The sequence below is a fragment of the Calypte anna genome, chromosome 4 (assembly GCF_003957555.1).
Source record: "Calypte anna isolate BGI_N300 chromosome 4, bCalAnn1_v1.p, whole genome shotgun sequence".
Classification (NCBI taxonomy): Eukaryota; Metazoa; Chordata; class Aves; order Apodiformes; family Trochilidae; genus Calypte; species Calypte anna.
Genome location: NC_044247.1, coordinates 12,626,496 through 12,651,664, shown reverse-complemented (window position 1 = coordinate 12,651,664; position 25,169 = coordinate 12,626,496). Strand labels below are relative to the sequence as shown.

General features: G+C 45.0%; 1 protein-coding gene across 1 annotated transcript; it reads right to left on the bottom strand.

The window, feature by feature from the left end:
- Window positions 1-1,504: 1,504 nt before the first annotated feature.
- LOC103528396 lies at window positions 1,505-23,661 on the bottom strand. The gene is made up of 10 exons (XM_030449404.1): window positions 23,375-23,661; window positions 20,425-20,666; window positions 19,266-19,438; window positions 7,537-7,671; window positions 6,294-6,489; window positions 3,640-4,083; window positions 3,364-3,551; window positions 2,756-3,242; window positions 2,499-2,639; window positions 1,505-1,898 (listed from the first exon to the last, which is right to left on the bottom strand). Exons 1-10 carry the CDS (start codon window positions 23,644-23,646, stop codon window positions 1,741-1,743), a joined length of 2,436 nt encoding a protein of 811 aa, XP_030305264.1. The 5' UTR covers window positions 23,647-23,661; the 3' UTR covers window positions 1,505-1,740.
- Between the last annotated feature and the right edge of the window lie 1,508 nt (window positions 23,662-25,169).

Here is a 25,169-nt window from a genome sequence, read left to right as displayed (position 1 = left end):
GGGCTCCTGGTTAGGCTGCCCTGTGGTGCAGTCCCCTGCCTGTAACCCCCAGCAGGCTGCCCACAGCTTGGGTGGCACTGCTCCAATTCCCACAGGGAAACTTGGAGCTCCTTTTGATTCCACTGCATCTCAGACTGCAGGATACTGGGGCAGCTGAAAACCATCAGTAACAGCTCTCAGTTCCAACAGCGTGGCATGAGACCACATCCCCCCCCACACACACACACATACACACACACATACATACATACACACACACATACATACATACACACACACATACATACACACACACATACATACATACACACATACATACACACACACATACATACATACACACACACATACATACACACATACATACACACACACACACACACATACACACAGGGACCCACATGTGCCAATGCCAGTCGTGGCAGGACTGTGCTGTACTCTCATGCTTGGCTGCCCCACTTAAATTTCACCAAAAACAACTACTACCCCTTGCAACACTGGGAATAGTTTATGCTTAGGACAGGGGTTGAGATTGCTTCCAGTGATTGAGATCAACCACTTTGAGCAGGCCTGGACAGCCAGAAAAGACCAAAGCCTTGAGGGTAGTGAGGAAAGACACAACGATCTCAAAGGCAGAGAACAAGGAGAGCATCCAATCACCACCTCAGCTCCTCAGACAGCTTCTCTTGAGCAGCTCATAGATCTAGGGAGATGTCTGCATAAAAGCCAAGCCACACAGGTTGCCCCACCTTGCAGTGTTTTCCCCAAATCGCACAAGCAGCATGAAGGAATTTCCCTCTTCCCTCTGAATTTGGAGCTGGGACAAGCATAACACTTCCAGGGGTAAAGGATGAGCCCAGGGATGTGGCTCCCTGCCTGGAAAGCACAGCCCTAGCACAGGAGCTACTACATCCCCACTGCACATCTGCAAGGCAAGGCTAGCCAGGGGCTCTACAGAAAAACAGCAATTACCTGCACTCAGGTTCTCTGGCTGGGTTCTAACATGCCTAAATTCTAAGCCAGAGTACATAATGCCAGCTCTGCTCCCCCAGAGAGCAGCAAATACTCCTTAGATGTTTCTCCAGCCCCCCAGGTGCTCAGTATTGTGGGGAGAAATGTGTTTTGCAGAAGGTTTTTGCCCTTGGCACTTTCAAAACAAAGTTTCATCAACCCTGGGTAGCAGACAGGGCCAGAGGCAGGACTGGTGGCACACAACCTGTGCCTCATCTCTGGTTATCAGGTCTCAGGGAGGCCAGCTGGGTGAGATCTTCTTGCTGCCAGTGCCCATTCCAGCCTCAAGTACTGGCTTCCACTGGGGATTAAACACAACACAGCTTCCCTGGCAGCCTGTTTACCTGCCAAAGGCCACAGGTAGTTAGCAGGTAACAAGATGTGCAGGATGGAGGGGGTTTGTCTTCCTTCCTCTCTACAGCCAATGCAGAGACCCCCCCACTCCCCTCATGCTGCAGCTGCTGCAAGAAGAAATGTGAGACAAGGAAAGAAAGTTGGTTTCAAATTTTTATTTCTTTGTACCCTTTAAGCAGGAATGACCCAAATAGAAACCCTGGTGGTCCCATCAGGAGAATTAATTTGATAAAGACAGGGCAGGCAGTCACCCCTGCCCCATGCCAACCTGTATGAACATCAGCCCTCACAGTTTAGTAACTACAGGTGGTTTCCAACGAGTCCGTTAACGGTCACAGGCTACATATAACAACATGCCAGGTGACAAGAAACAGCTTATGTGTACTTCTTGATTTCATCATACAGGACTAAGACAAAAGCACCACCCATTCCTCGGAGTACATTCGACCATGCACCTTTGAAAAACGCCTTGGAGCCCTCGTCCCTGGCAATCTTCCGCCAGCAGTCAATAGTGCCACTGTACATTATGTCAGCTGCAGGAGACAGACAGCATTAGGAATGGGATGCCCATGACCCCCAACATCCAGGTCAGGAATGGCCTAATGTATCTGCCAGCTTTATAACCTCAAGTACGTCCCATTTCTTGACTTTTTTCCATAATACTTTCTCAAGCATTAGCACATCAGAGGACAAGGCAGCCCTGGATATACCTTGCTGCTGCATTACCCCCAGGAGACACTGGAAAGACCCGTTTGAGAAGGCAGCTACTGTCACTTTGACACCAACATTTCCAGACCCAAAAGCTATTGCAGTCAGTCAGGATATGCCTGCTACCAAGGACGTCTCTTCTAGGCCTAGACACACTAGTTTGCAACATCTTTGCTCAAGTTCTGCCATTCCTGCTTACTGACAGGTCTCTGAGTTGTGCATGTGACATTACAGGCATGCTGCAAAGACTGATCTGTCCATGCCCCCCACCTGACATCTGCTTCTTGCAGACCACTGTTCATAAGAGCTGATGATTTCTACATGGTTTGCTGAAAGCCAACCCACTCTACCTTCATCTCAGCTCCACCACCAACTGTTGGTTCAGGGATGCCTGCCAATCCCTACAGAAGGATGTAGAAACTTACCTCCTTTACGGCCAGACTGCATCATCATGCGACGACGAACCGTGTCAAAAGGGTAGGAGACCAAACCAGCAACAGCAGTGACGCTCTGAGCGATCATCCAGCTGACAATGATGTGGGTGTTCTTTGGGTCTGGAAGCATTCCTGTGGGACAGAGGTTTTTGGTAAGGACTGCAGGTGAGTACCAGCATCTGCCAAAACACACTACAGGCCGGCTGCAGCCCAGGATCTCTCTTTTAGCACTATTTTGGTCAACCTACCCTTTGCGGTGTCATAGATGCCAAAGTAGGCAGCTCTGTAGATGATGATGCCCTGGACGGAGACACTGAAGCCCTGGTACAGACCCTTGAGCCCATCCGAACGGAAGATTTTGACCAGGCAGTCACCGAGCCCGCTGAACTCCCGGTCAGCCCCGGCTTTACCCACGTCTGCTGCCAGGCGGGTTCGGGCAAAGTCAAGGGGGTAGACGAAGCAGAGGGAGGTAGCGCCAGCGGCACCCCCGGACGCCAGGTTACCGGCGAAGTACCGCCAGAACTGGGTTCGCTTGTCCACGCCGCCCAGGAAGACCTGCTTGTACTTATCCTTGAAGGCGAAGTTGAGGGCCTGGGTCGGGAAGTACCGGATCACATTGGCCAGGTTGCCGCGCCAGAAGGAGAGGACGCCCTGCTCCCGGGGGATGCGCACCACGCAGTCGATGATGCCCTTGTACTGCTTATCGGCGGAGATCTGCTTGCTGGCGTGCTGCACCTGCGAGGGGCCGAGAGGCCGCCGTCAGAGCCGATCCCCCGCGACCCCCGGGCCCGCCGCCGGCCCCCCCCCACCTCTCTCCCTGCGGCGACCTTGGGGCGGCCCCGGCCCTGCCGCTCACCTGCAGCAGCAGCTTGACCCTCTCGATGGGGGCGACGGCGGTCTTGGAGATGGCGGCCGCCACCCCGCCGGCGAGGAAATCCTTGAGGAAGGACACGGCCGCATCGGTCATGGCGGGAGGAGGCAGCGGACGAGGCGAACCCAGACGAGGCGGGGGGAAGCGGCGCGGCGGGCGGCTGAAATGGCCGCCTTATATAAGGGCGGCGGGGGGCACGTGGCCGGGGGCGGTCCGCGCCGCCGCGTCCCGCTCGCCCATTGGTTGCGGCAGGAGGGAGGCGTGGCCGCCGCAGCGGATCGGGGACGCCGCGGGAGGCGTCGGGGGGAGCGGGGGGCGATGGGGTCCCGGGGTGGCACACGGAGCCACATTCCCGGTGTCCGGACAGCACCCCCGGGATGGGGTCCCCTCTCCAGGCCCCGCCGCCAGGGTCGGAGCTGTCCGGCTCGGCACCGGGCAGCAGTGGTGGCAGTGATGGGGCCTTCCGATCCCGCATCCTCTCCACGCCACCCGCTGGCATCGCAGGGACAGCCCGCAGGGACAGCCCGCAGGGACAGCGGGGCAGAGCACGGAGGTGGTTTGGGGCGGGACGGGGGAGGCGAAGAGTCTGACGGCTCAGCCTCACCGAACCGCAGCCCCTCCTCCGGTACTCCCGCGGTGCGGTGCGAGTCACGGAGCTCCAAGGACCATCGGGGTTCCCTCCGCCAGCCCCGGCGCTGAACTCAGCTGTGACGGGATGCTCAGCCAGACGCAGTCCCCACCACGGACCCCCCACGGCTGCACCCTCCGTCCAATGTCACCAACCCCATAGCTCTTGCTCTGAACCGGTTCCTCAGGACCACACACCCCTGGATGTGTTCCTGATCCACGTCCGAGGAACTTCGCTGCAGTGCTGTCTCAAAACATTTTAGTGTTGCCTTTTGGGGGCTTTCTCATGCGGAGATGTGATTAGGCAAAGCAGAGGTTTGGTTGATAAAGGCTGGTGATTTATATAGGTTGTAGGAAGACATTACAATACAAAGGTGTTACAAACTTTTGACACTTGACTCTTAGCAGGTGTGAAAAGATGCTCAGACATTCGTATGCACCTATCACTCAATCTTTAAAATCTACTTAGAAATACAACATTAGTAAAAAAAAAAAACAAAAACAGATATACTTGGACAAGGGCACTCTTCAGAAATCTGTTCCTTCCTGACACACTCACAAGTCACATCTCCTTATTCATACAACTCAGATGTCTCAGTATTAATACCTGCATTGTGCAGATAGGGAAACTGAGGCAAAACAGAAACATGTTCACTGGACAGGTTGATTCGAGAGCCAAAAGCACTTACAGCATCAGTGTGATGCACATGCCACCACATCTGGTCTCCACCATTTTTGGTCTCAATGCTTGCATTTCTTCTCTGAGAAGAAACCCAACATGAAGCCCCCCTGCAGCAGACCCGAGCAATCCCATCCAGAGAAATACTGCAAGCTGCAGGGTACACCAACATTGAGTTCTAGGTGCAAGGCTGGCCTTAAAATTACCCCAAATCTTTTTGCAAAGCTCTCTTCACAGTCACAGACTGTTCCTGCAACCTGTCACTGCCTCATCCCACTGTGACCTGGCCAAATCAAGCAGTTTCCAAGATTTCCTTATTTCCACTAAGCAGGGACATAAATGGTACAAAAACACACACAAAACCTCTGTAAACCAACAGGCAAACCCTGTGTGGAGCCCAGGCTGCTGCAGCTGGGGCAGGAGCATGGCTGGCATGCACAGACACTTTTCCCAGGTGCTGGGTCACACACACCATGGCTGGTGGGACATGTCCTGTAGGGCAGAGCCACCTCCCCACATGCACACGGGGTGTAAGGTGTTCTATCAGATGACACCAGGATGGAGCTGCTCCATAGCTGGACCTCTACAAGAAAACCAGAGTACTAAAACAGGTCCTGAAGTATAACAGCAGGATGATCTTTTAGTGCACATTGCTATTCTGATGGTGAGTTCTGAGCAGCACAGTAGGCCTGGGCTGTGCACAGGAATTAAAAAGTAGTTTAATATAAAAATAGAGCTTTAAGAATAACAAAACGTGACAAGGCTCATGGCTCTGAATTATCTAACACATATCAGAACTGTGTTTTTCAGGAAATATTTCAGTTGGAGAACTTTAGGAAAACTGTTTTTCAAAGCCTGAAATAATTCATTCACATGCAGTTACAACATAGGAGAAAGGGGACAATGTTTTCTAGTATGCACGTAAGTTTGCAAGATTGTCATTCCAGTGTATCACAGTTATTTTGCACATTACAGTTCTCTGCTAGCAAAAGCACAGTTGCAGCAGCATATTTTCATCTTTACATCCAAGATTCATACAAAATATTATTCTCAAGTAAGCCTCAAAAACTCAAGAGTGGATTTTGGAGTGTGACTGAACAGAGACTAATTCTTCATCTGCATAATGCCACCTCCACAAAGCATTACTAAAAATAATAATATTTAGCAGAAATTTTTGCATGTTTTATGTATTCTAGTCTGTTTATAATTTTTGGCTGACTCGGTATCTCAGATTATTTTAAAAAATACATTTGAATGTTCTTAACACTTCTGGAGGTACCATTTATACCCTTATCTCAGTTTTCTTGCCTTTCTGCAAGTGGTTTTATCTCAAAATGGCTATTCAGTATTCAAAAGCACCTAGAATAAAGCATTTTCAAGTTCTAGTAACACAGCATTTTCAAACTAGTTGCATCTCTCCTCTTCAAGTAAATGTTTGGTATTCATATTGCTTTATCCACTCAGCAAATGAGAGGCAAATTTATGCATTTCTGGCACTGTATGAAACCCACACGATCTGCTGGTACCTGTAGTTCAGTGTGTCCTTCTTGTGAAGTTCCTAAAGAAAGGCAGTGTGTGTGTCTGCAACAGACACTCTGATGTCAGTTTTCAAGAGTTGATTTCCTTGGCTGAAACTTTTCCCTTGGGAAGCGCCTTAATTCTCTGAGTTCTTGTGGCTGTAAACTCTGATCCACACCAGGAGTTAGCTTGTAATTTAAAGGAGATTCAATATATCCATTTCTGTAGAGACAGACCCTCTTGCAGAACTCAAAGGTGCTAAACATCACGCCAAAGTAGGGAACAATCTGATAAAATAATTTTTAAAAAGCAACATAAGATTAAAAAGCAGTATGACACTCACTAGTAGCATTCTTAGTTTAGATGTTTTAGATAAGGGCACGTTCAGGGCTTCAAATCTGATCTGATCAACTAATTGAGCTGTGCTCACTTATACAGGATCAGTCTCACCCCAAACTATGCACCTGCTGCATGCTAAAAGTAGGGAGTTTATTATTGGTACCTAATTATAACAATATTGTGGGGTACAAGCTCTATGTTAGCCTACAGATCATCATAACTTGTCAAATCCTAAGGAACCTCAGCAAATCCCAGTATGAAATCTGGGCTTTACAGACAGCACAATGACCAAAGAATTTTCTTCCTTCCCCCCTGTAGAATCAGCAGCTCTGGTGCCACGTGCCTTCAAACCAGCCAAGGCAGGGCCAGGCACAGGCAGTGGCAGTCAAATCTCATTGTCAATCATTAGCTGACCTGTAGCACTCCATGTAGGTAATCCTCATTGCAGCACAACAAAATGTATTTATGTAAACTAAATTACCTTCTGTTTAAGCTACCAGACTTTACTACATGTTTTCAGCTCAGCACAGGCTGTTGTAACCAACACACATGGATTAAAGAGCTGGTCGAAAGTACTACCTTTGACTCTGGAGGAAGTGGCTTCTACAAGCACAGATTTCTCTACAAGTTGGTACAAACTACTGGAGCTCAGCTGAGAAGCAGAACTTATTTACCTGTTGGAATCCAATCACCTGCAGCTCCCCATCCATACCCCAGGCTCGTGTGTTAGCAGCACTCCCTTCTCTAAGGACATTCAGATGAACTTGAAAGGAGTGATATGCAGAAGCCACACTTATATTTGGGGAAATCTGACCAAACCAAGGTCTGAAGCTGTATTAGAACATGCCTGAGGTTATACCCATTCTGTCACAGACTCTGTCACCTATAAACTGCCAGTATGTATAGAGGCGTGGCATAAGCTTTATAACCTCAACTGTCTAAAAGTGTCTCTTGATTACTTCAGGGTATTCTTTGGGTTGAAAACCAAACCTCACCTTGAGCAGACTGGGGGTGAGGCCACTCCAAAGCCCAAGCACACCTTTGTTCTTCACAGTTTGTCGGAAGCAGTCAGCCATGCCAGTGAAGTGGACATCAACTGCTCCATAGTGGGGAAGCCAAGGACTCTGGGCCTGTTCAAGAGACATCCAAAGGGATTAAGAACAAGCAATGGAAAACCAAAATAATTTATCTTTAGATAATTATTTTCTCCACTCTGGTACATAAGAAACACTTATTTCCAGGTTTCAACAGACTGATCTGGCTTTTTCCATCAACCCAAGAGGATTGGCTGTTTTGCCTTGAAACACAAACTGAAAAGGGGGGAAATTCTGAAAGGCATGAAAGAAAAAGAAAGTAGTAATCCCACCCTTGTGAAAGCAAACCACCCAAACCAGAGTCACATAACACATCAGCCTCAAACTGAGTAGGAGCAGCACAGCATAACTGAGGAACAGAGACTGACCCAGCCCACCCAGGGCTGTAGAGAAGCAGCTGGTGCCCATGGTCCTAAATCTTTGCTACAAGGTCTCTTGATCCAGACTGGTTGGGAGCATCCTACTGGATTGCAGCTACATTTCCAACTGCTGCATGGACAGTGTCTGTTCACATGGAAGAAGTGTAGTGGGTCATTTTTAACAGCAAAATCCTTCCTTCATTAATCTCCTACTGTGTTAGCACAGACAGGATAATGTGACCTTCAATAATCCCATCCTCACCCATCCTCACACATGCAGCCATGGGTTCATCTTGCAGTGGTGAATCTGGGTTTCACTCAGACACCAGGCAAGTGATGCTTCTCAGTCTGGCATGTGCAGGGACCCCTTGCACAGGCTGATGACTTGCACATGCAAGCTGATCACCACGGGGCAGAAATTTGATAAAAATGGGATTTGTACAGTTAATTGATTGATGACTATGGATATCATTAGCCCCTCATTGACCTGAAACACCATGTACTGTATCATTTTTCCCTCCTTGGCCAGACTGGCTTACAGCTTCTCAGAGCTGCTAAGACTGTGACAAGCTTCTCCTAGACTCATAAGCAGTGATGACATTTTCTGGATGCCTCAGGTATAGCATTTCAAATACTTGGCAAATTAGATGCTGGAAATGGGAACTGATCAAAACTCATTCTCCAGGTGTATCAGACAAGTTGCTAATCAAATAGTTTTAATATTGTTACATGTTCTTGCATTACTGGCAATATTGCTGCCAAAATTCAGAAGCTAACACAAAGTCACCTCACGAACTAACTGCATAGTTTTGTCATCTACAAAAAAATCACTTATCTGTTTTTTCCCTCCTCTCACCTTTTTTTGTGCTTGACTGAAATGCATGTGGAATACTTCTGATGGCAGGTAATGGATAAAAATCACAGTTGCATTTTGACAGGGCTTTTGGGGGGCAACAGCTTCCACCACAGCCTGAATTGTTATATTCTGGATCTCCTTTATCATGTCCTGACTCCTTCACCCCAGGCAAGAGTAGAGCTGATGATTTAATCCATGGTTTACTACAGTTTAAGAAGGGCAGTACAGAAGCATTTGCTTCTCTATGAAGTTTCTCAATAGAGTATTTAATTTGAAAGAGAGGGAGAAAGTGTTTCAACTGTTCTAATTGTTCATCCCCCTTGTGTCTACACTGGCCTTGCTAACACAGAGGGGCTATAGCTGTTTCCATAATTTCTAACCCTGGTGCAAGCTCCCACAGCTTCCTGGCTTAGGACTCAGAGAGGCAGGTGTTGTGGGATTTAACTGCTGTGATTTTACAGTATTACCAGCCCTGCCTCTGCAGGTAGCTCAAGGTAACAGAGTTAGTCTGGTAGCCAAGGGTCAGGCACGTGTTCACTCAGGCTCATTTGCTACAAGGAAATTCAGTGCTCTGCTTGGCTCCTTTACTAAAGGGCATAAAGGTTTAAAAAGCAATAGCTTAGTCCAAAGGTGAGAGAGAAAGAAATAAATTTTCAAGCCTTAATCTGCAGTACTTGAGCAAGTCCTGCACAAAGACTGCCATGCCTGTACTGGAGAAGATGCTGAGTGCTACAACTGAGACTCCAGGGACCAGACTCCAGGATATTAGCACCAGAGATGCTTAGAAGAGCACCCCAGTGACAGAAGTATCATTAAAAATGCAACAGCCATGATAGGTGATCTGGATTCTAAACTCTATTCTGCTTTCTGGACTCTCAGCCAGTTTCCACATGCTTTTTTTGGTACTGGAAGTTATAGGCAGTCAAGCAGTAAAGAGAGAGGTTTCTAAAACACTTCAGGAAAAGGACAGTGCTGTTAACGTGGTGATTCCCTTCCTTTTTAAGTCTCTCTGTGGTAGGCAGGGCATGACCTGCCAGAATTAAAGGCATGAGTTTGACTTAATCCCCTTGCTGTATATATTGCAAAGGCAGATACAGCAAAGGGGTTTGCTTACAGTACCCATTCCTACAACTCCCAGACAGGCCACTGCAGGTTTCAGTAGGATTCTGCACACACCAAATATATCCAGAAAACAGTTAAAAAAGAACAAGTCAGTCAAACACCCAGATTTCTAATTGCCCACAGACAGTGACCTCTTAAGAGATTTACTGGAACATTATTTGCAGTAACATCAGTAACAGCCTTTTTCAAGAATTCAGTCTATGGGGTGAAGTGTGCTTTGCCACAGCCTCTCTGCTTTACAGGAGCAGTATGTGTCTAAGGCCCTACACACAGTATTTAAATAAGAATTGTCCACAGAATCTCAGAATCACCTACTGCCAAAGAAAACCCCAAAACTGTATCAGTGTGTAGTTAAAGCAGTATTTTGAAACACAGCTAAACAAAGCCAAAAGTATTAATAAAAGAAAAAATTAGGAAGATGGTTCATTTAGCACTGTTTTTGAATAAAAAATATCTGTAGGTTTTGGGTGGTTCTGCATCATCCAAGAGCAAGAGTGCAATCACTGTAACTGCCCTGTGGCACTAGAGCCAGAAGTAACCAAACAGATCAAACTGGTTTCTCTACCTTTTTTTTTGCAGAAACCTATTATGACATACAAATCAAACAGCAAAGGGCATACCAAACCCAGACTGGATTTATGAAACAGATGTTTCACATCACACACCTCAAAGCAGCGCTGTGACTTCCTTTCTTTTGACACCCCTCAGCACTGTGGGCTGCTGCATGGAAAATGGAAAACTGTTTATTATGAACATTTTTAAAGGCTTCCTTCTCCCCAGTTACAGCTGTCTCATTCTGCAGAAGGCTGGTGAGGCAGTGCAGCTCCCTGTGCTGGTGGGAGAGCAGTGCCAAGCTGTTAGCCATGGTAGTACTGGGGCTGAATGGCAAATCTTTTTCCCTGGGTTCTCTAAATGATTCAACAACATCAGAGGTAGAATTGGCTCCATTTTCTCTCTCACAAACACAGTCTTTTAGTACCCAAAGGCCACCAAGGTTACTAAAACACTGTGATACATCCCTGAAGCTAGCACTCTGCTCTATTTCAATAGACCCAGGTGAGAGGTATAAACAAACTCCCAACTACCTGCACTCACTTTTTTTTTAAAGTAAACAAAATATTTAAATAAGAGTGAATCACCATTACAAAATTCAAGTTAATTGTTAAAGTGAATTGTTGCCTGAAGACTCTTCAGACACCATTCTCTCCCATTGTCTGCATCATGAGGGAACTGCCAGAACAGCACAGTCACATTTTGGCAACTAAACTCACAGGTCCTCATAAAGATTTCCCCTTTCACAACCTCACCCAGCCCCTCTCCTCCTCCTCCTCCTCTCTTCCTCTTAGGATTGAAGGATGGATGTAGTTCACCACAGCTGCAGTGGGAACCATGCCCACCAAAAGATGGACCATTTGTACCTTCCCACCCACGTGGGGACCAAGCAGAGACCACCAGGTCAGGAGAAGGCAGATGTGGAGGTTAAGCCACCTGAGACTCTGCAGATAAAAAATTCTCACTTAGGCACTTTAGGACATTTTGGTTTGCAACTATCTGAATTTACATGGATCAGAGAATCTGTAGAAATACTTCCCTCTCAACTCATGTAGTTTTTCTCCTTCCCTGTTCATAAAGTATGATGGCACAATGGTCTGCTATTTTTTTTAACAGGCAGAACTTGTTGGCACAGAGTATGAAAGATCAACTAGCAGCAAATAGCTGCCATAGGTGGTATGCTACCTTGATGAGAAATACAGTAAAATTGCTTGTTATTTATATATTTTCAGCAGATTTAGGTCTCCTCCACTTCTGATCAATATACCTATACATAAATAAGCACAGGAAGGCACATTACAGCACGGCTCAAGAGTTCACACGCTTAATCTGGAGGCTAAAATTAGAAGTCTTTGCAGTCTGGGTTAATAAGGACACATGCAACAGGCAGGCGTAACCATAGTTCAAATGAAAATGAAGGATAAAGAGTGCCAGTTTAGTTCAAGACAACATGACCACTGTGGTCAACAGAAATTTCACTCAAGGGAAAGCTGAGTGCTTGAAAGAGCATTTCATTCCATTCATATAAGGTAAGAACTACAACATAAATAAGTGTTAATACTGGGGGAAAGGCATGCCTTCTCCTGGGCTAATCACTCCCTTTTCCTCAAGGACAGCCTTGTTATTGTCTTCCCTGTGTCAGTGGTGTGGTAATGCTGATCTGCCCCTGGGTAAAGTCCACTAAAGGTGTTCAGGCATGTGGGAAGGTAAAAGATGACAAGTTATCAGGAGAGCAATCAGTTCCAGAGCAGCACAGCAGAGCAGCTGACCTCCAGCTACCTGCACTCTAGGAACAAGTTGTCCTTTCCTCTGTAACCTGAACTGGGGCCAAATCATCTGTCTTCCTGAGATCAATGGCACTGAGTGAAAAAAAGGGTTTACTGCTTGCTTAAAAGTTTGACCCTTAGCTTTAAAAACATTATACCCAGGCCTATTGCTCCCTGAGGCTTGATGATTTGCTGCAGAATCCTTCCTTTGCTACTTAGCCTAAGCTTTCCTGCTTTTAACACCTGCAGGATGATGAAATCTTTGATATGGAATACAGAGGTCTTCTTCCTCAAGGCAGTGCAAGCCCCTTACATGGGCATCTCTGGGTGGTTCCAAATACCTCATGGTGGTTCAGCTCAGTACAAAAATGGGAGCACTATTTCCATGCACATAAGCACTAAAAGGACTGCACTTCACATGGTGAACAGCAACACCAGTTCCCACATCTCCTGCTGCCTGAGGAGAAAATAACATTTTACAGGATTAGGGCTTTACACAAGACATACTTCCATTTGCCTTAGGTGGAAAATAAATCGGATAAAAAAGAAGAGAGTGTCCATAGAGTTTAGCTCTCATTTATGGAACATTTTGCATAACTAATCACCTTTTATGTCATGGGCACATCTTTCTAAGCACAGACACATGGATACAAGGCTCTCCTGAATAAGAATACTTATGTTAAGGGGTAACAGTGACAGCTGTCACTCTGAAGACATCACTGTCTCCCTGCTGGGAATGGTGGCTGTAATAAATGTGTGTGCACAGCAGTGTCAGGCCCTGTCAGCTTGTGAGCTTACTGAGTTCAAAGAGGTGGGCTGAGTTAACCCCCCTGACTTGCCCCAAAGCAGATTACAAGAGCTCTGGATCCTACCACACTGATCACAGCTGTGCAGGCTGCTAAGAGGCTGCTGGCCAGGCTCAGGTGGCACTACCAAATCAAGGACTGGGAGTGTGGTGGCCACTTCACATCTGGGAAAATTATTCAGAGAGAACTTTATTCTGCTCTCCCTCAGACTTCCTGCATTTCAAAGGGTACAGTGTGTTTTCCTGCCTTTTTTTTTTTTCTTTTCTTTTCTTTTTTTTTTTAGCAGACCCCTGTGCTGCAGCACTAAGCTACTGCTGAAATCCCCATCAAGTGAGTGTTACACACTTAACACATCACAGCTCCTTGGATGAACAGGGCTAAAGACCACTAGACATAGCACGAGCTGTCACAAGCAGACCTGACTATTAGATCAGACCAGTCCTTCTTCTGACTCACAAGTTATGATTTTTCCCTCTTATACAGTTTTTCCACTGGCACTGCTCAGTGTTTCAGCTTGACAGGCAGTGACTCTTCATGATTCTCTCTTATGGCAGTCTGTGGATATAAGAGAAATGCTGAGGTCTGCTCACATGCACAAAACCTGATCCAGGCCGTTAGAGAAAGCAAAGCCCATGTTACACTCAATAGCTTTTCAGGCATTTATGCCCCCAGAAAAGTGGTATAAATTATCTTGATAGCAACACCAGTGAAATAATAAAAAATGCTGGTTGCTGGAAGCACTTAGGGAAAAAAAAAAAAAAGAAAAAAAAGAAAAAAGAAAGAAAAGAAGGAAGGGATTTTGCCAAAACCCTAATCTGAGGTCTATTACCTATCTGTTAATAATCAGAGGAGTCAGACTGGTCCCAAGTTCAAATACCACCCTGGGGTTGGGGTCCTGGCTGATGCTTGAACCCCAAGCAGAAAGGAGACAGGGAGCCTGAGATCACAGGGAGAAGCAGCAGGAAAAGTAAGAATTCACACTGCAGCCTCCCCCTCAGGAGAAATATTTTTGGAGTTTCATCTCTATCTGTGCACTTGTTTTCATCAAATTTGAAGTTAATCTCTCTGAAACCTCCACTCTATCAAGTTTAGCTGAAGCTGGACAGCAGGATCAAAAAGTACTGGGGTGAAGGACAGACAGCTAGCAAGCATGTAAGCCTTGCTTCCACAAGAAATCAGACTAGAAGTAGTAATATTGCTTCTTATTTGCTTCCCCACTACAGAATTCACCACTCTGTGTGGTCAGATGGCTCCATCTCTGAAAATTTCCAAGGCTCCCATGGTGCTCACTATTAAAGGGTCTCAAAGCACATATACTTTTGAGATGTCGTGTGAACCACATGACCCAAAAAGGATTTCATATTTTTAAACTGGGTCATGACTCCAATAACTTTCATATTCCCAGCTGACCAGAACACAGATTTCACAAACATCAGGGACATCACAGACTGGGACCTCCCAGAGGCTGCCATAACAGCACCAGTGACCATCCAGTGACAGAGCACTGTTTGCAAGTTATTAGTTTTTAAGCAGAGTGAGAGCACTGTCTCCTCATTTCATCAGGGAAATGCCAATTTTCTAACAAACATTTGTAATTTTCTTTTCCAAAGCTTTGTTTATAACTCAGACACTGGGTTCTTGCTTGACTGACTTCTACCATGCAAGGGCCACAGTTAGGGGACTATTTAAAAAAAACAAAAACAACTTAAAGAGCAGTACTACTTTTAAAGAGAGACTTCAGTATGTCCTTTAACTGACTTCAGACTAGAAATCTGCCAACAGTGCACAAGACTGCATTTGCTGTACCTCACAAAGGGAATGACTGCAAAGTTTTCTCCAGGTTTCTATGAACTCATAGCATCTACATCATCTACAACATATTTCACATTTGCAGAGCATCTTGTGTTCCAAAGAACCTGAACAAAACCAAAACAACAACAATAAAAAAACAACCCAAAACCCACTGCAAACTGTCAGGCCTAACTGCCTGACATCTGTCACTGAAAAAGAGGCCACTTCTTGAGTGATGGGTGGCAACAATCTACACTATCCAAGAACAGTGAGCCTGTTTGTTTATGGCAGTGGCAGGAATTCAAAGTCTGGATTTTAAAACAGAAAGATCCCTACTGAACAATGCTCTCCCCAGAGAGAAATCCTTACAACTTGGGGATGCTCTACAGCCAGCACCAAAAATGTGCTGAATCCTGTGGTATGCTAAAAGTATGCTTGTTCTACATCACCAGGTGTTGATGGTAAAGCTATCCCTGAATAGCATTTACTGGCAAAAGGGAGTTTCAGACAAGTTTTAGTGACAGAAATTAAGAGAAATTTTTCCAGAAAAAGGTGGGGCTGGGAGTGAGCTTCTATAACTATGCAAAGTTTGTCCACATAAGCAGGTGAGGAGAAAGTGTAGAGTCAGTGGTGTATCTGTGAAACTACAGGGTCAGCTTTGTGCATTCTGCCTGACAAGACTGAGTCACAGATCAGTCTGGCATGAATGAAGACTCCCAAGTGTCAGCCAGGGGTATCTGAGCCTACCTCAGTGTCATGTGCACACAGGGAAGTGCCAAAACTTGGGTATTAGGTTTGCACTGACCATTTGCATGTTTATAGATCTTCAGTTCTACACAAGATCTGGGATGGGTGCCATTCTAATTATAAACTTCTGTGTGGCACATAGCAGCTCTAAATTCATCCTTCTGAACTGAAATGCCAGAGCTCTGTCCAATAGGCACTTATGAAGGTCATCATAGGAAAGGAGATGATGTGGGGAAGTACAAACATATTACCAGTGCTTCCCTTGAACCAGACTCATTCACAGGCAGGTATTTTCCTGCTTAAAGAAAAAGAAAAAAAATAATAATAATAATAAAAAAAGTAGTATTCTTGGTATTCTTGCACTTGTCTGTAGGCTGAAAGTGCTGTACTTGAATATCACTGAGAAACTGGATCTAACAAAGAGAGATGGTATGGTGGGATAAAGAAAGAAAGCCAAAAATAAAAACTATCAGAAGGATATAAAAATCATTAATTTTTTTGTACAGAAGCTGATATAGTATAAGAGTGAGTCAGGAAAACATTTGAAACAAAACATCTCTTTGAACAACCCTCTGCTTCATTAATCCCCTTCTACAGATGCACAACAAAAGCCATATTTCCACGCTGAAACATGCATACAGTACCTCTTCATTCTCTAACATGCCAATCAGGAGCAAAGTGAAAAAAGGAAGACAAAAAAGTAAAATTAGGACAAGCACAACAAAGAGGACTCACATTTTCAGTAAGACTCACTCATTAATTAACACTTCCTTTACAATAACCATTCAACTATATTTAGTGAACATAGCATCTTTGTAAAAGAAAAAAAAAAAAGGTAAACATGATAATTATAATAGCAGAGGGGGAAGAAACCATGGCTACAGAGCACATCTGACATCATAAATCGTCCCTAGAACACAGAGGAAGAATTGTTCACTGACAGTTGGCTCCTACTCCCCCAGATGTCAGTGACAGAAGCTGATGACATCAGAAGTGTAGGATTCAAATGTGTAATATGAGAAAGGATGAAAGAAAATTATTACAGCAGAGGTTAAAAATAACACTTTATCCTTTTCTAGTCTGTGCAAACAATTCAAGCTTTGCCTAGATGAGGAAAGGGATGGAGCTAATTCTTCTGACTGCCTGGCATGCCAGATGAAGACCTGAACTGGATGCTCTGGTCTCAGGCTTGTACTCCATTTCAGAACCAGAGAAGACAGCCTTGTGTCCTCATTTCTCAGTTTGCAAAGCTCCTGAGACTGCCTTATAACTCCCTAGTTCCTCATCACTAATAGGTTGGATGGAAAACTTCTCTGGCAACACGCTGCCTCCAACTCTCAGATCTGTGGGACAGAAGGAAAGGAAGAGGAATCTGAAACTGAGCTCTGCCATGTGCTGGGTCCCTGTTCATACACCCCACTACCACTCCTGGCTTCCAAACAAGGGCAGCATTGCCCTTCATCTGCTGCAGAACCCACACAGGGCTGGGGGTAGCTGAAGGCTTTGCTGCACCCCTCTTATCTTTTTATCAGCTAGAAAAGTGAGTCACTGAATGGAGGTTGAACAAAATATAACGTTTGAGGGAAGCTGTGGTCAGAAGTATTTGCTCTCCTGTTTTCTGTAAAACATTGAAGTGCCAGGAAGCTTTGTTTTCCTTGTCTTAATTCTCCCTCTTTTAGGTCCCTTTGCATGATACCTTTTCTGGTCCTAGACATTTCTCTCTTCTGACCAGCACCCTGCAAACTGAACAGGCCAGCAAACAAGCACAGAGCAGACCTGATCCCTGCAAGGCTGGACCACACCCTGGTGATAACTGCAAAAACCAAACTTCTTGGTTGATCTTACATGAGTTCCAGTGAGCTACCAGTACCAGCTTGGGTGTGATTTCCAACAGGTCCCTTTTCTGGATAAGCCTCCCAGCTTATGTCATTTCCTGTACCAAAAAAATCACAAGCCTTCACACCTAGGCAGCTCCTTCTTCTGAAACACCTTTGCCTTCAGAATAGATCACTGAACAGTAGGTACTTCTCTAAGCTTGGAAAATCACTATTCAGTTGTTGTAATGCATCAAGGAGGAACAAAACTTCTCTGTGGTTGAGTCTTTTTTCCACCCAAAGTATTTTTAGCATTCCCACTTCCTACATACTTAATCAATAAATCCATTTCCCTTTGTATTTCTAGAAGTGGCCATCAGATGCTTTAAGCATCCCCTTGGTGAGAGAGTACAGCCTAGTGGCAGGAAAATGAAAGCTGGGCCTGTCCCACTTTTCTACTTGCCTGTCAAGACAAAGCTGGACATAGAACTTAACATCACACCAGTGACAGCTGAGAGTTACCTTTGAACTGATTACAGAAACTGAATATTCAAGTAACAGATGTATTAGCAGAAAATATTAAAAGGGAAACAGCACAGCAAATGCTTTAATTTTCTTTATTCTTTAGGGTAACAGTATTGCTGCCAGCCTAAAAATATGAAGAAGAAGACTTGTATGGAGAAATTTTCTTAGACCCACTGATACAACTGGAAAAAACAATCAAGTTCTCATGCTCAAAATCTCTTTCTGAGACATTTTATGAAATACTTGATGAAAGGGCTCAGCTTAAAGCCTGACTTCTGGACACATCAGCTACACAAGATCATAAAAGACTTTACTTGTCTTGCTGAGGTCCTCTGTCACAAGATAGAGAGAGGCCAACAAAGGCTTCTGTGCCACTGGCTCTGAGCCCTGTCTGAAAAAGGGAACCTGGGGAGCAGGGAAATCCACATTTCCACTGACCTTTTGCTAGCCTGTGATCTATCAACCAGATTATCACTCGGGGAGGAGAAGGAAGGGGATCTACATAATGCTGCCACACCAAATGGCTACTTTTTTTATAAGATGACAAAAGCCCTCCATAAATCTGCAGCCTTATGAAAGAACAAACTCGTATGCCACAGCCAGAGGCCCACCAAATGATGACAGCTATTCACTGTTACTCTGTTGATGAAGTTCCAAAGAAAAATCAACATCAACTGAATTTTGTTTGTAAGATGGAAACCATGAGGAGATGATTGTTTTGTTTGTTGTTTTGTTGTGTTTGCTTTTTTTGTTTTGTTTTAATTATTATTACTATACTTTCAGAAAAAAGGATCAGCAAGACAATATAAAATTATATAGAAACTTGATATATTAAGTTTTAGGTTGCTGATGCTGCAGGAAAGCAGCAGCACCAGCAACTGGGAAGTCACTTGTTAACCAGAGGAGTAAGAATGAGGATAGTCCTGACTCTTCAGACTTAATATCTGCTGAGAAAGTTTCTTGTGGTAGTCAGTATGTAGGTCAAGCACAAATGGCAGACACATAGGCTCTGAATATAACATGGATCTCATTGATCCTGCCTGCCACCCAGGGGACTGAATGCCTGTATTTTACAGAAGGTTTGCCAATTCTGAAGTGTGAGAATTTGATGGAATTGCTATGAAAAAGTAAAGAAATAAAGTCAAAGCCTCTGACCCAACCAACCTCAAACAAAGCCTCTGTAGCTTACTGGTAAAAGAAACAGTGACACTGATGATCATCTCGCTAATCTTGTCCCAAACTCTTGAAACAAGCACCTGTAACAAAGAACTAGTAACATGATTGCTCTGTACCTGCATCTTCCTCTTGACAGTCTCAAAGGGAAAAGAAAGTGTCTGTGCCACAGCAGCTGTGACACAGCCATTTATGAAGTTCTGAAGGGGAGTGAAATGAACTATGGGTTCTTGCCAGATTTTGTCCAGATTGATGTAAACCAAGAATGAGCCTGCAGAAAATGGAACAGCACCTAGAAAGCAAACCAGAGAGAAAGTTTATGCCAACACACTGTACACTAAGAAAACAAAACTGCTGATCACATTCCCCAGAAAGATGGGATAAGCTGCTGCCACTTTACACCTCACATTGTTCAAACCAGATCAATATTTTATATTTTGAAGAACTTGACTTTTTAGTCACTGGCTTACCACCAAACACCCAATATTATAGCATCTAGATGTCATGGTCAGAGAACATATTTACATATTGAAATATGCATGTTGGTAACTGCTCCAGTCTCATGACAGGTCAGCTCTTCCTCCAGGTTCTCTCTGCTGACAAGCTCCTCTCTTCAGTCCAACCCAACCACAGCAGCTGTACAGGTAAACAGAGCTGCTTCTTCAGTCAAGCTCATAAGGGCTACTTTTGTCTTTGCTTGTTTTATGCTCTCAGCAATTTTACAGTGGGATTATATATTATTATTTACTATTATGATGTATTTTTAATAATGTCATATTGTGAAGAGGTGACCTCAAAGTTAAATGGCATTTTAAAAATCTACAGAGAGTAAAAAAAATTTTTAAAAAGTCCTTTCCTGCAAGGAATATCTGATCTTCACTTTCCACATCAGTTAGACATTACTGCTCACACTGTTTCTACTGAAAAGCTAGGGAGACACTCTGACACCTAGACAGGACATAGGAACACTGTATGTATATTTACATATATAGATTTTTAGGAATGGTGGAAATCTTGCATCTGATCACAACTGGAGCATCTATAAAAGACAGGAAAGATTATTTAGTGGAAAACCTAACCATACATTAAATGCTATGCACTTGGTTGTAATTTAAAGCACTAACTGGCAGCAGAGGTAACCAATATTGTTGTGCCTTGTATATCCACATGCATTCTACAGAACAAGATTTGCTCTTGTAATCAAGTAAGCAAACGAACACACTACAGAGCTGCAGTGCACAATGTGCAGTTCTGTGATTTAAGCCATTATTATTTTACCTAATATAGCTGGTGAAACGCCACGGTAGAGTGCACGGAGTCCTTCTTGATGATAAATTTTGTAAAAAGCATGAAGAATTCCTCTGTAAGATGGTTCCAGTCGGTTCTGCACTATGAGCCGTGTCTTAATAACATCAGTGGGATAAGTCATGATGGTTGCAACCATCCCAGCCAGACTTCCTGCCAGGATGGCTCTCCAGTGGGAAATATGGCCCAACTCATCAGTGAAAAGTATAACAAGCCTACATTAAACACACAAAAGGGTACTATCAATGACAGTATGAACAAAACACATGAAAAAACAAGGCAGATTATCCCTGATGTAATTGTTCTTCTGCCCATAAGTCCCTTCAGCAGCAGGAGTTGAAATTTTTACATGTATTTCATCCAAGGCCTTACAAGCAGCACAAGAAACTCTGTGAAACAGAACATGTGAATGGGGAAATATAAGAAGAGTCAAAAAAACATGCCTAAGAGCTTAAAGAGCACAGAAATTCCAACGTTATCAGTAACAACTAAACCAGGGATTGGAATATATAAATCTGCAAATATAATTTGCTTTGATTTTGGTGCTACTGAGATAAAGCACTCATTGCTCAGATTATATATTTGTTTGCTTTGCCAGAGACTTTTAAAGTAATTTTTTACTACAGAACCCGCATTTCTATTTCCACCTACAGGATGAAAGGTGCCATGTATGAAAAAAATTCAATTAGAGACATTGGTCAAACCTCCCCAGTCAAAGTTATCATGCAAGAAAAAATACATAGATAACATCATCACAAGTCTTCTGAGAACAACTGAACTTTCCCCTATGCTTATGTTGGGACAGAAAGGTCCACACAGATAATCCTTTTATGTTCAGGCACTATCACACTGAGGAGGTTAAGTCTAACTTTCAAATGTTGAGGTTGAAGCACAGAGCTTCAAAGGGTAACCTACATTTCATGGATTTGTGATGCACAGAAGGACTTTTCTATGTGCACAGGGCACTCACATTAGGGAGAAGTGCCATGGAAGCAACAAGAAACAAGAAGACCTGAAGGGAGAATCTTAGCTGGAGATAAATAATGTTTTACTTTGGAAGTATTAGCTAAACTGCCTAAACAGACAATTCACATTTAAACTATACTGTACTACCATGTCCAGAGGAACATATTTTTCAAATTTTTACAAGTCACTGCTTGCTCAGTTGATGTTTTTTCAAATGAGTGCTCATACTCTACTGCTGACAGAGCCTTGCTTCATGCCCTGCAGCAAGCCCAGAGCAGAGGCCAGCCAAGCATAAGTGAAAGGGCATAAATTTAGCTCTCTCTGTGTCTCAGAGTCTCTAAAGCAACACAGCCTGATTTTCTTGTGTGTGCACAAACGTGTGGGAAGGGTGGTGGGGTGGCTCTAGGCACTACCCAGATAACATTTCAAGCTGCTATGGAAAGACAGGGTCCATGCACAGTGACTGCAGATGCAATCAGCTGAACCCCCCCTTCCTCAGCCAGCTCCCCCCACACTGCCCTGCCAGGGACTGTGCTCAGCTCAGCTCCTTCTGCAGCTGCCATTACTGTTTACTTAAAGTTACCATGCTACATTTCTCTTCTAACGTTTCTTGATTTATACACCATTCTTTCACTTGACAATACATTTAAAAATCCCCAAATAACAGATCAAGAAATACTTGTGTTTCGTTTCCTGATAGCCTACTTCCCCTTGTAATCCAAAAAGAACCCCCTGTGCAAGCCAGAGACAAACTACAGCCTCGCAAAGGGAATACACTGTTTCAAGCTGCCTGAACAATGAAGTTATTTTGCTCAAAATCAACCTCCTTACATTGCTGCAACACACTGGCTCTTCTGAGAACTTTAAATTACATCCAAATCGTCGTTTCTGCTTTCCCACTACCATTATCTCTCCCCTTGTTCGACCACCGTGTGCATTACAAGCAGAAGGACACAACAAGTGTCCAGTTCCCAGTGTCCAGAAGTACCCAGTTCCAGGGTCACTCCAGCTATCCCTTTTTAAAGGGCAGAGCTGGGAGGATGACTCTCAGCTGATAACACCAAACCCCGGGAGGCTGCGCAGCATCAGCCCAGGCTGCCGGACTGGCCGGCACAGGCTGAGCCCATGGGTTCCTCCCCACCCAGTAAGGCTCACGAACTGGGATAACCCAGCGCCCAGCTGGGCGGAAATGTCAAGTGCATAGCGCACACACAGCTGACGAGAAAAAAAAAAAAAAAAAAAAAAAAAAGATGAAAGAAACCCAACCCTCAAGCTGGCAAAACAGGCTGGTGCGTGAGAAGAGTCAGGCCCCCGCTCAAAGGCTGAAAGATGCTGGCAGCTAAAGGGGATCTGAGGTCAGCAGAGCTCAGTCAGCACTGCTCCATGTTGATCCTGCTGCAGTTCTACCTGGATTTCATGACTGTGTTATTAAAATCAAGATCTTAAGCAAATCATGTCCCATGTCGACTTCAAACCCGATCAAATTTGCATAACTGCTGCATGACAGGGTAAAAGATTTGAAGCGTTACTTTCTTATACAGCCAATATAAGTACTTGAAAGCGTATACATTAATAAAATAAATTGGTTGAAAATAAAAACCAAAACCAACAGTAACAAAACAACCCAGATGTCAAGAGTCCCACTCGAAGCTAGCACGGCAACTTCATCTCTGCAGTTGAAGAGATTTAATAACCCTTCATCATCTGAAGAACGCCAATGACTTTACAAGCAGTTGCTGGCACATCGCCGGGCCCTGACAGCAGCTACACGCCGAGCAAACTAAATAAACGAAGTTAATTTACCATCCCGGGGGACATGTCTGAGGGGAGAGGGGACACGCAACCATCCAGCCAGGCTCCCCACTTCCCTCACCTCCTCTCTCCTAACCACAGGAGGGGTCGGAGCCAGAGCCCACCCTCCCCGCCGAACCCCCCCCGGGGCCGGGCTGGCTCTTACCGGCGGGAGGCTGCGAGCTGCAGGGCGCTGTATGGGAAGAGGCGCAGGCAGGCGGTGAGGTTCCCCTTCCAGAGGGCCCGCAGACCCTCGGCTCGGCAGAGGCTGATCCCGGCTCGGCGCAGCCCCCGCCGGCAGTGCCAGGTGCCCACCTGGGCCAGCACCGTCAGCAGCTCCAGCGGGGCCGTCAGGCTGAGGCTCAGCGCTCCCGCCAGTCCGGCGCAGCCCAACTGCTGTAGCGCCGTCACCCGCCCGTCCCGCCGCCAGGTGGCCATGGCCCGGCCAGCCAACCGAACCGGACCGGGCCGGGCCGGACCGGCACGGTTCGGCGGCCCTGCCGCAGCTGGCAGCCGCAGGGCCCAGCCCGGGCCGGCGGGGCGCGGTCAGCACGGGGGGCGGTGCGGGGGAAGGGCCGTGAGGCGGAGCCCGGCAGCGCGGCCCTGTGAGGCGGGACCCGACCCGACCCGACCCGGCCCGGGCCTGTGCGGGCGGGATTTGCATGAAAACACCCCAAACCCGTTAGGTGCGTTCAGGCTGTAACACTGAACCTGTTTGTGACACCGCTGACTCACAGGCAAAAATAAACATGTCCCATATAGTGAATTCTGGTTCCGAGGAGCTGTGTGTGGATGCTGAAAGTGAGGGACGGAGTCAATACCGTTAATGAGATTCAGGAGGTTAATTAGCTCAGGGTTTACTGAGGTGCTACCCGAGACACGGGGAAAATGGTTTGTGGAGGGGAGAGACCTGGGAGTGACCAGGACCTACGGAGTGAGGACACAACAAGAGGGCAGGAGTGGTGATTTGCTCCAAACAGGACTCCTGCTCTGTTTCTTGAAATATAACAAAACAATGACACACAAAACCCAAGAAATAAACAAAACCTCCAAGCTGAAACCTTCCTGTACAGTGCATCCAACAAAACCATACGCAAAGATGCCTGCTGATGCAGGATTCCCAAATTGATAACAGAGGAAAGGACAAAGCTGCCAGGAATTCAGCTATTGCTGGCATTGTATTTCCTTGGTGGAAGGAAAGTTTATCACCAGCAAGGAGAAAAAAACTCAGCTATTTAAAGGAAACATTCAAAACAAGAATAAATAGGTATAAACTTGCTATACGTTAGTACTGCTTGAAAAGGGAAGACTTAAACATAAAAGAGTGATGTTTCTTCTATGAGTTTGCCTTTCTTGCTCGTCTGCACAAGACAAACCTCAACTTAGAATTATTCCAAAGCACCAGATTTTTCCATCCAGTCTTTCCATTTCCATTACTCATTTTTGGTTGAGTTTTTGCATACTTTTTCTGGCTGATAACATTAATCAGCAGATGACCTCAGCCTTCCCTCACACAATCTAATCCATGGGAAAGGGGGTGGTGGGTGGGTGTTTTTATGCTATTTTTTTGTCCTGTAGAAATGGACCTGCCAAAAAAAAAAAAAAAAAGTGATTAATCAGTAAATACATAAATAAATGGATGTCACTAGCAGTATCTAAGATATTAATATTAAGTATTAATATTAAGTATTAATAAAAATTAATACTTGAACCTGCAGTTTCTTTTCACCATTTGCTGCTAGCCCTATCAAGTTTTTGTTTTTGTTTTTTTCCTATTTGGTTTCCTGTATCCAGAAACTATCATTGCAAAAACAACTGGAACAAATGAATCCTCTGAGGGCACTGATTTTCTTTCCTCTCTTTTGTTATACATACAAAAAATGTTTTTATTACACTTGGAGATGCAATTTCACTGAACTGACTTTTTATGCAGCTGAGTCCTTTGTAAGGAGTGAACATGA

Coding starts and splice junctions, on each gene's coding strand:
- LOC103528396 (XM_030449404.1), bottom strand. CDS start 23,646: ATGGCCACCTGGCGGCGGGACGGGCGGGTGACGGCGCTACAGCAGTTG. Junction 4,084..6,293: donor GCCAAGGAAATCAACTCTTG/AAAACTGACATC, acceptor ATCCCGTCACAG/CTGAGTTCAGCGCCGGGGCT. Junction 1,899..2,498: donor GCAGTCTGGCCGTAAAGGAG/GTAAGTTTCTAC, acceptor TGTCTCCTGCAG/CTGACATAATGTACAGTGGC.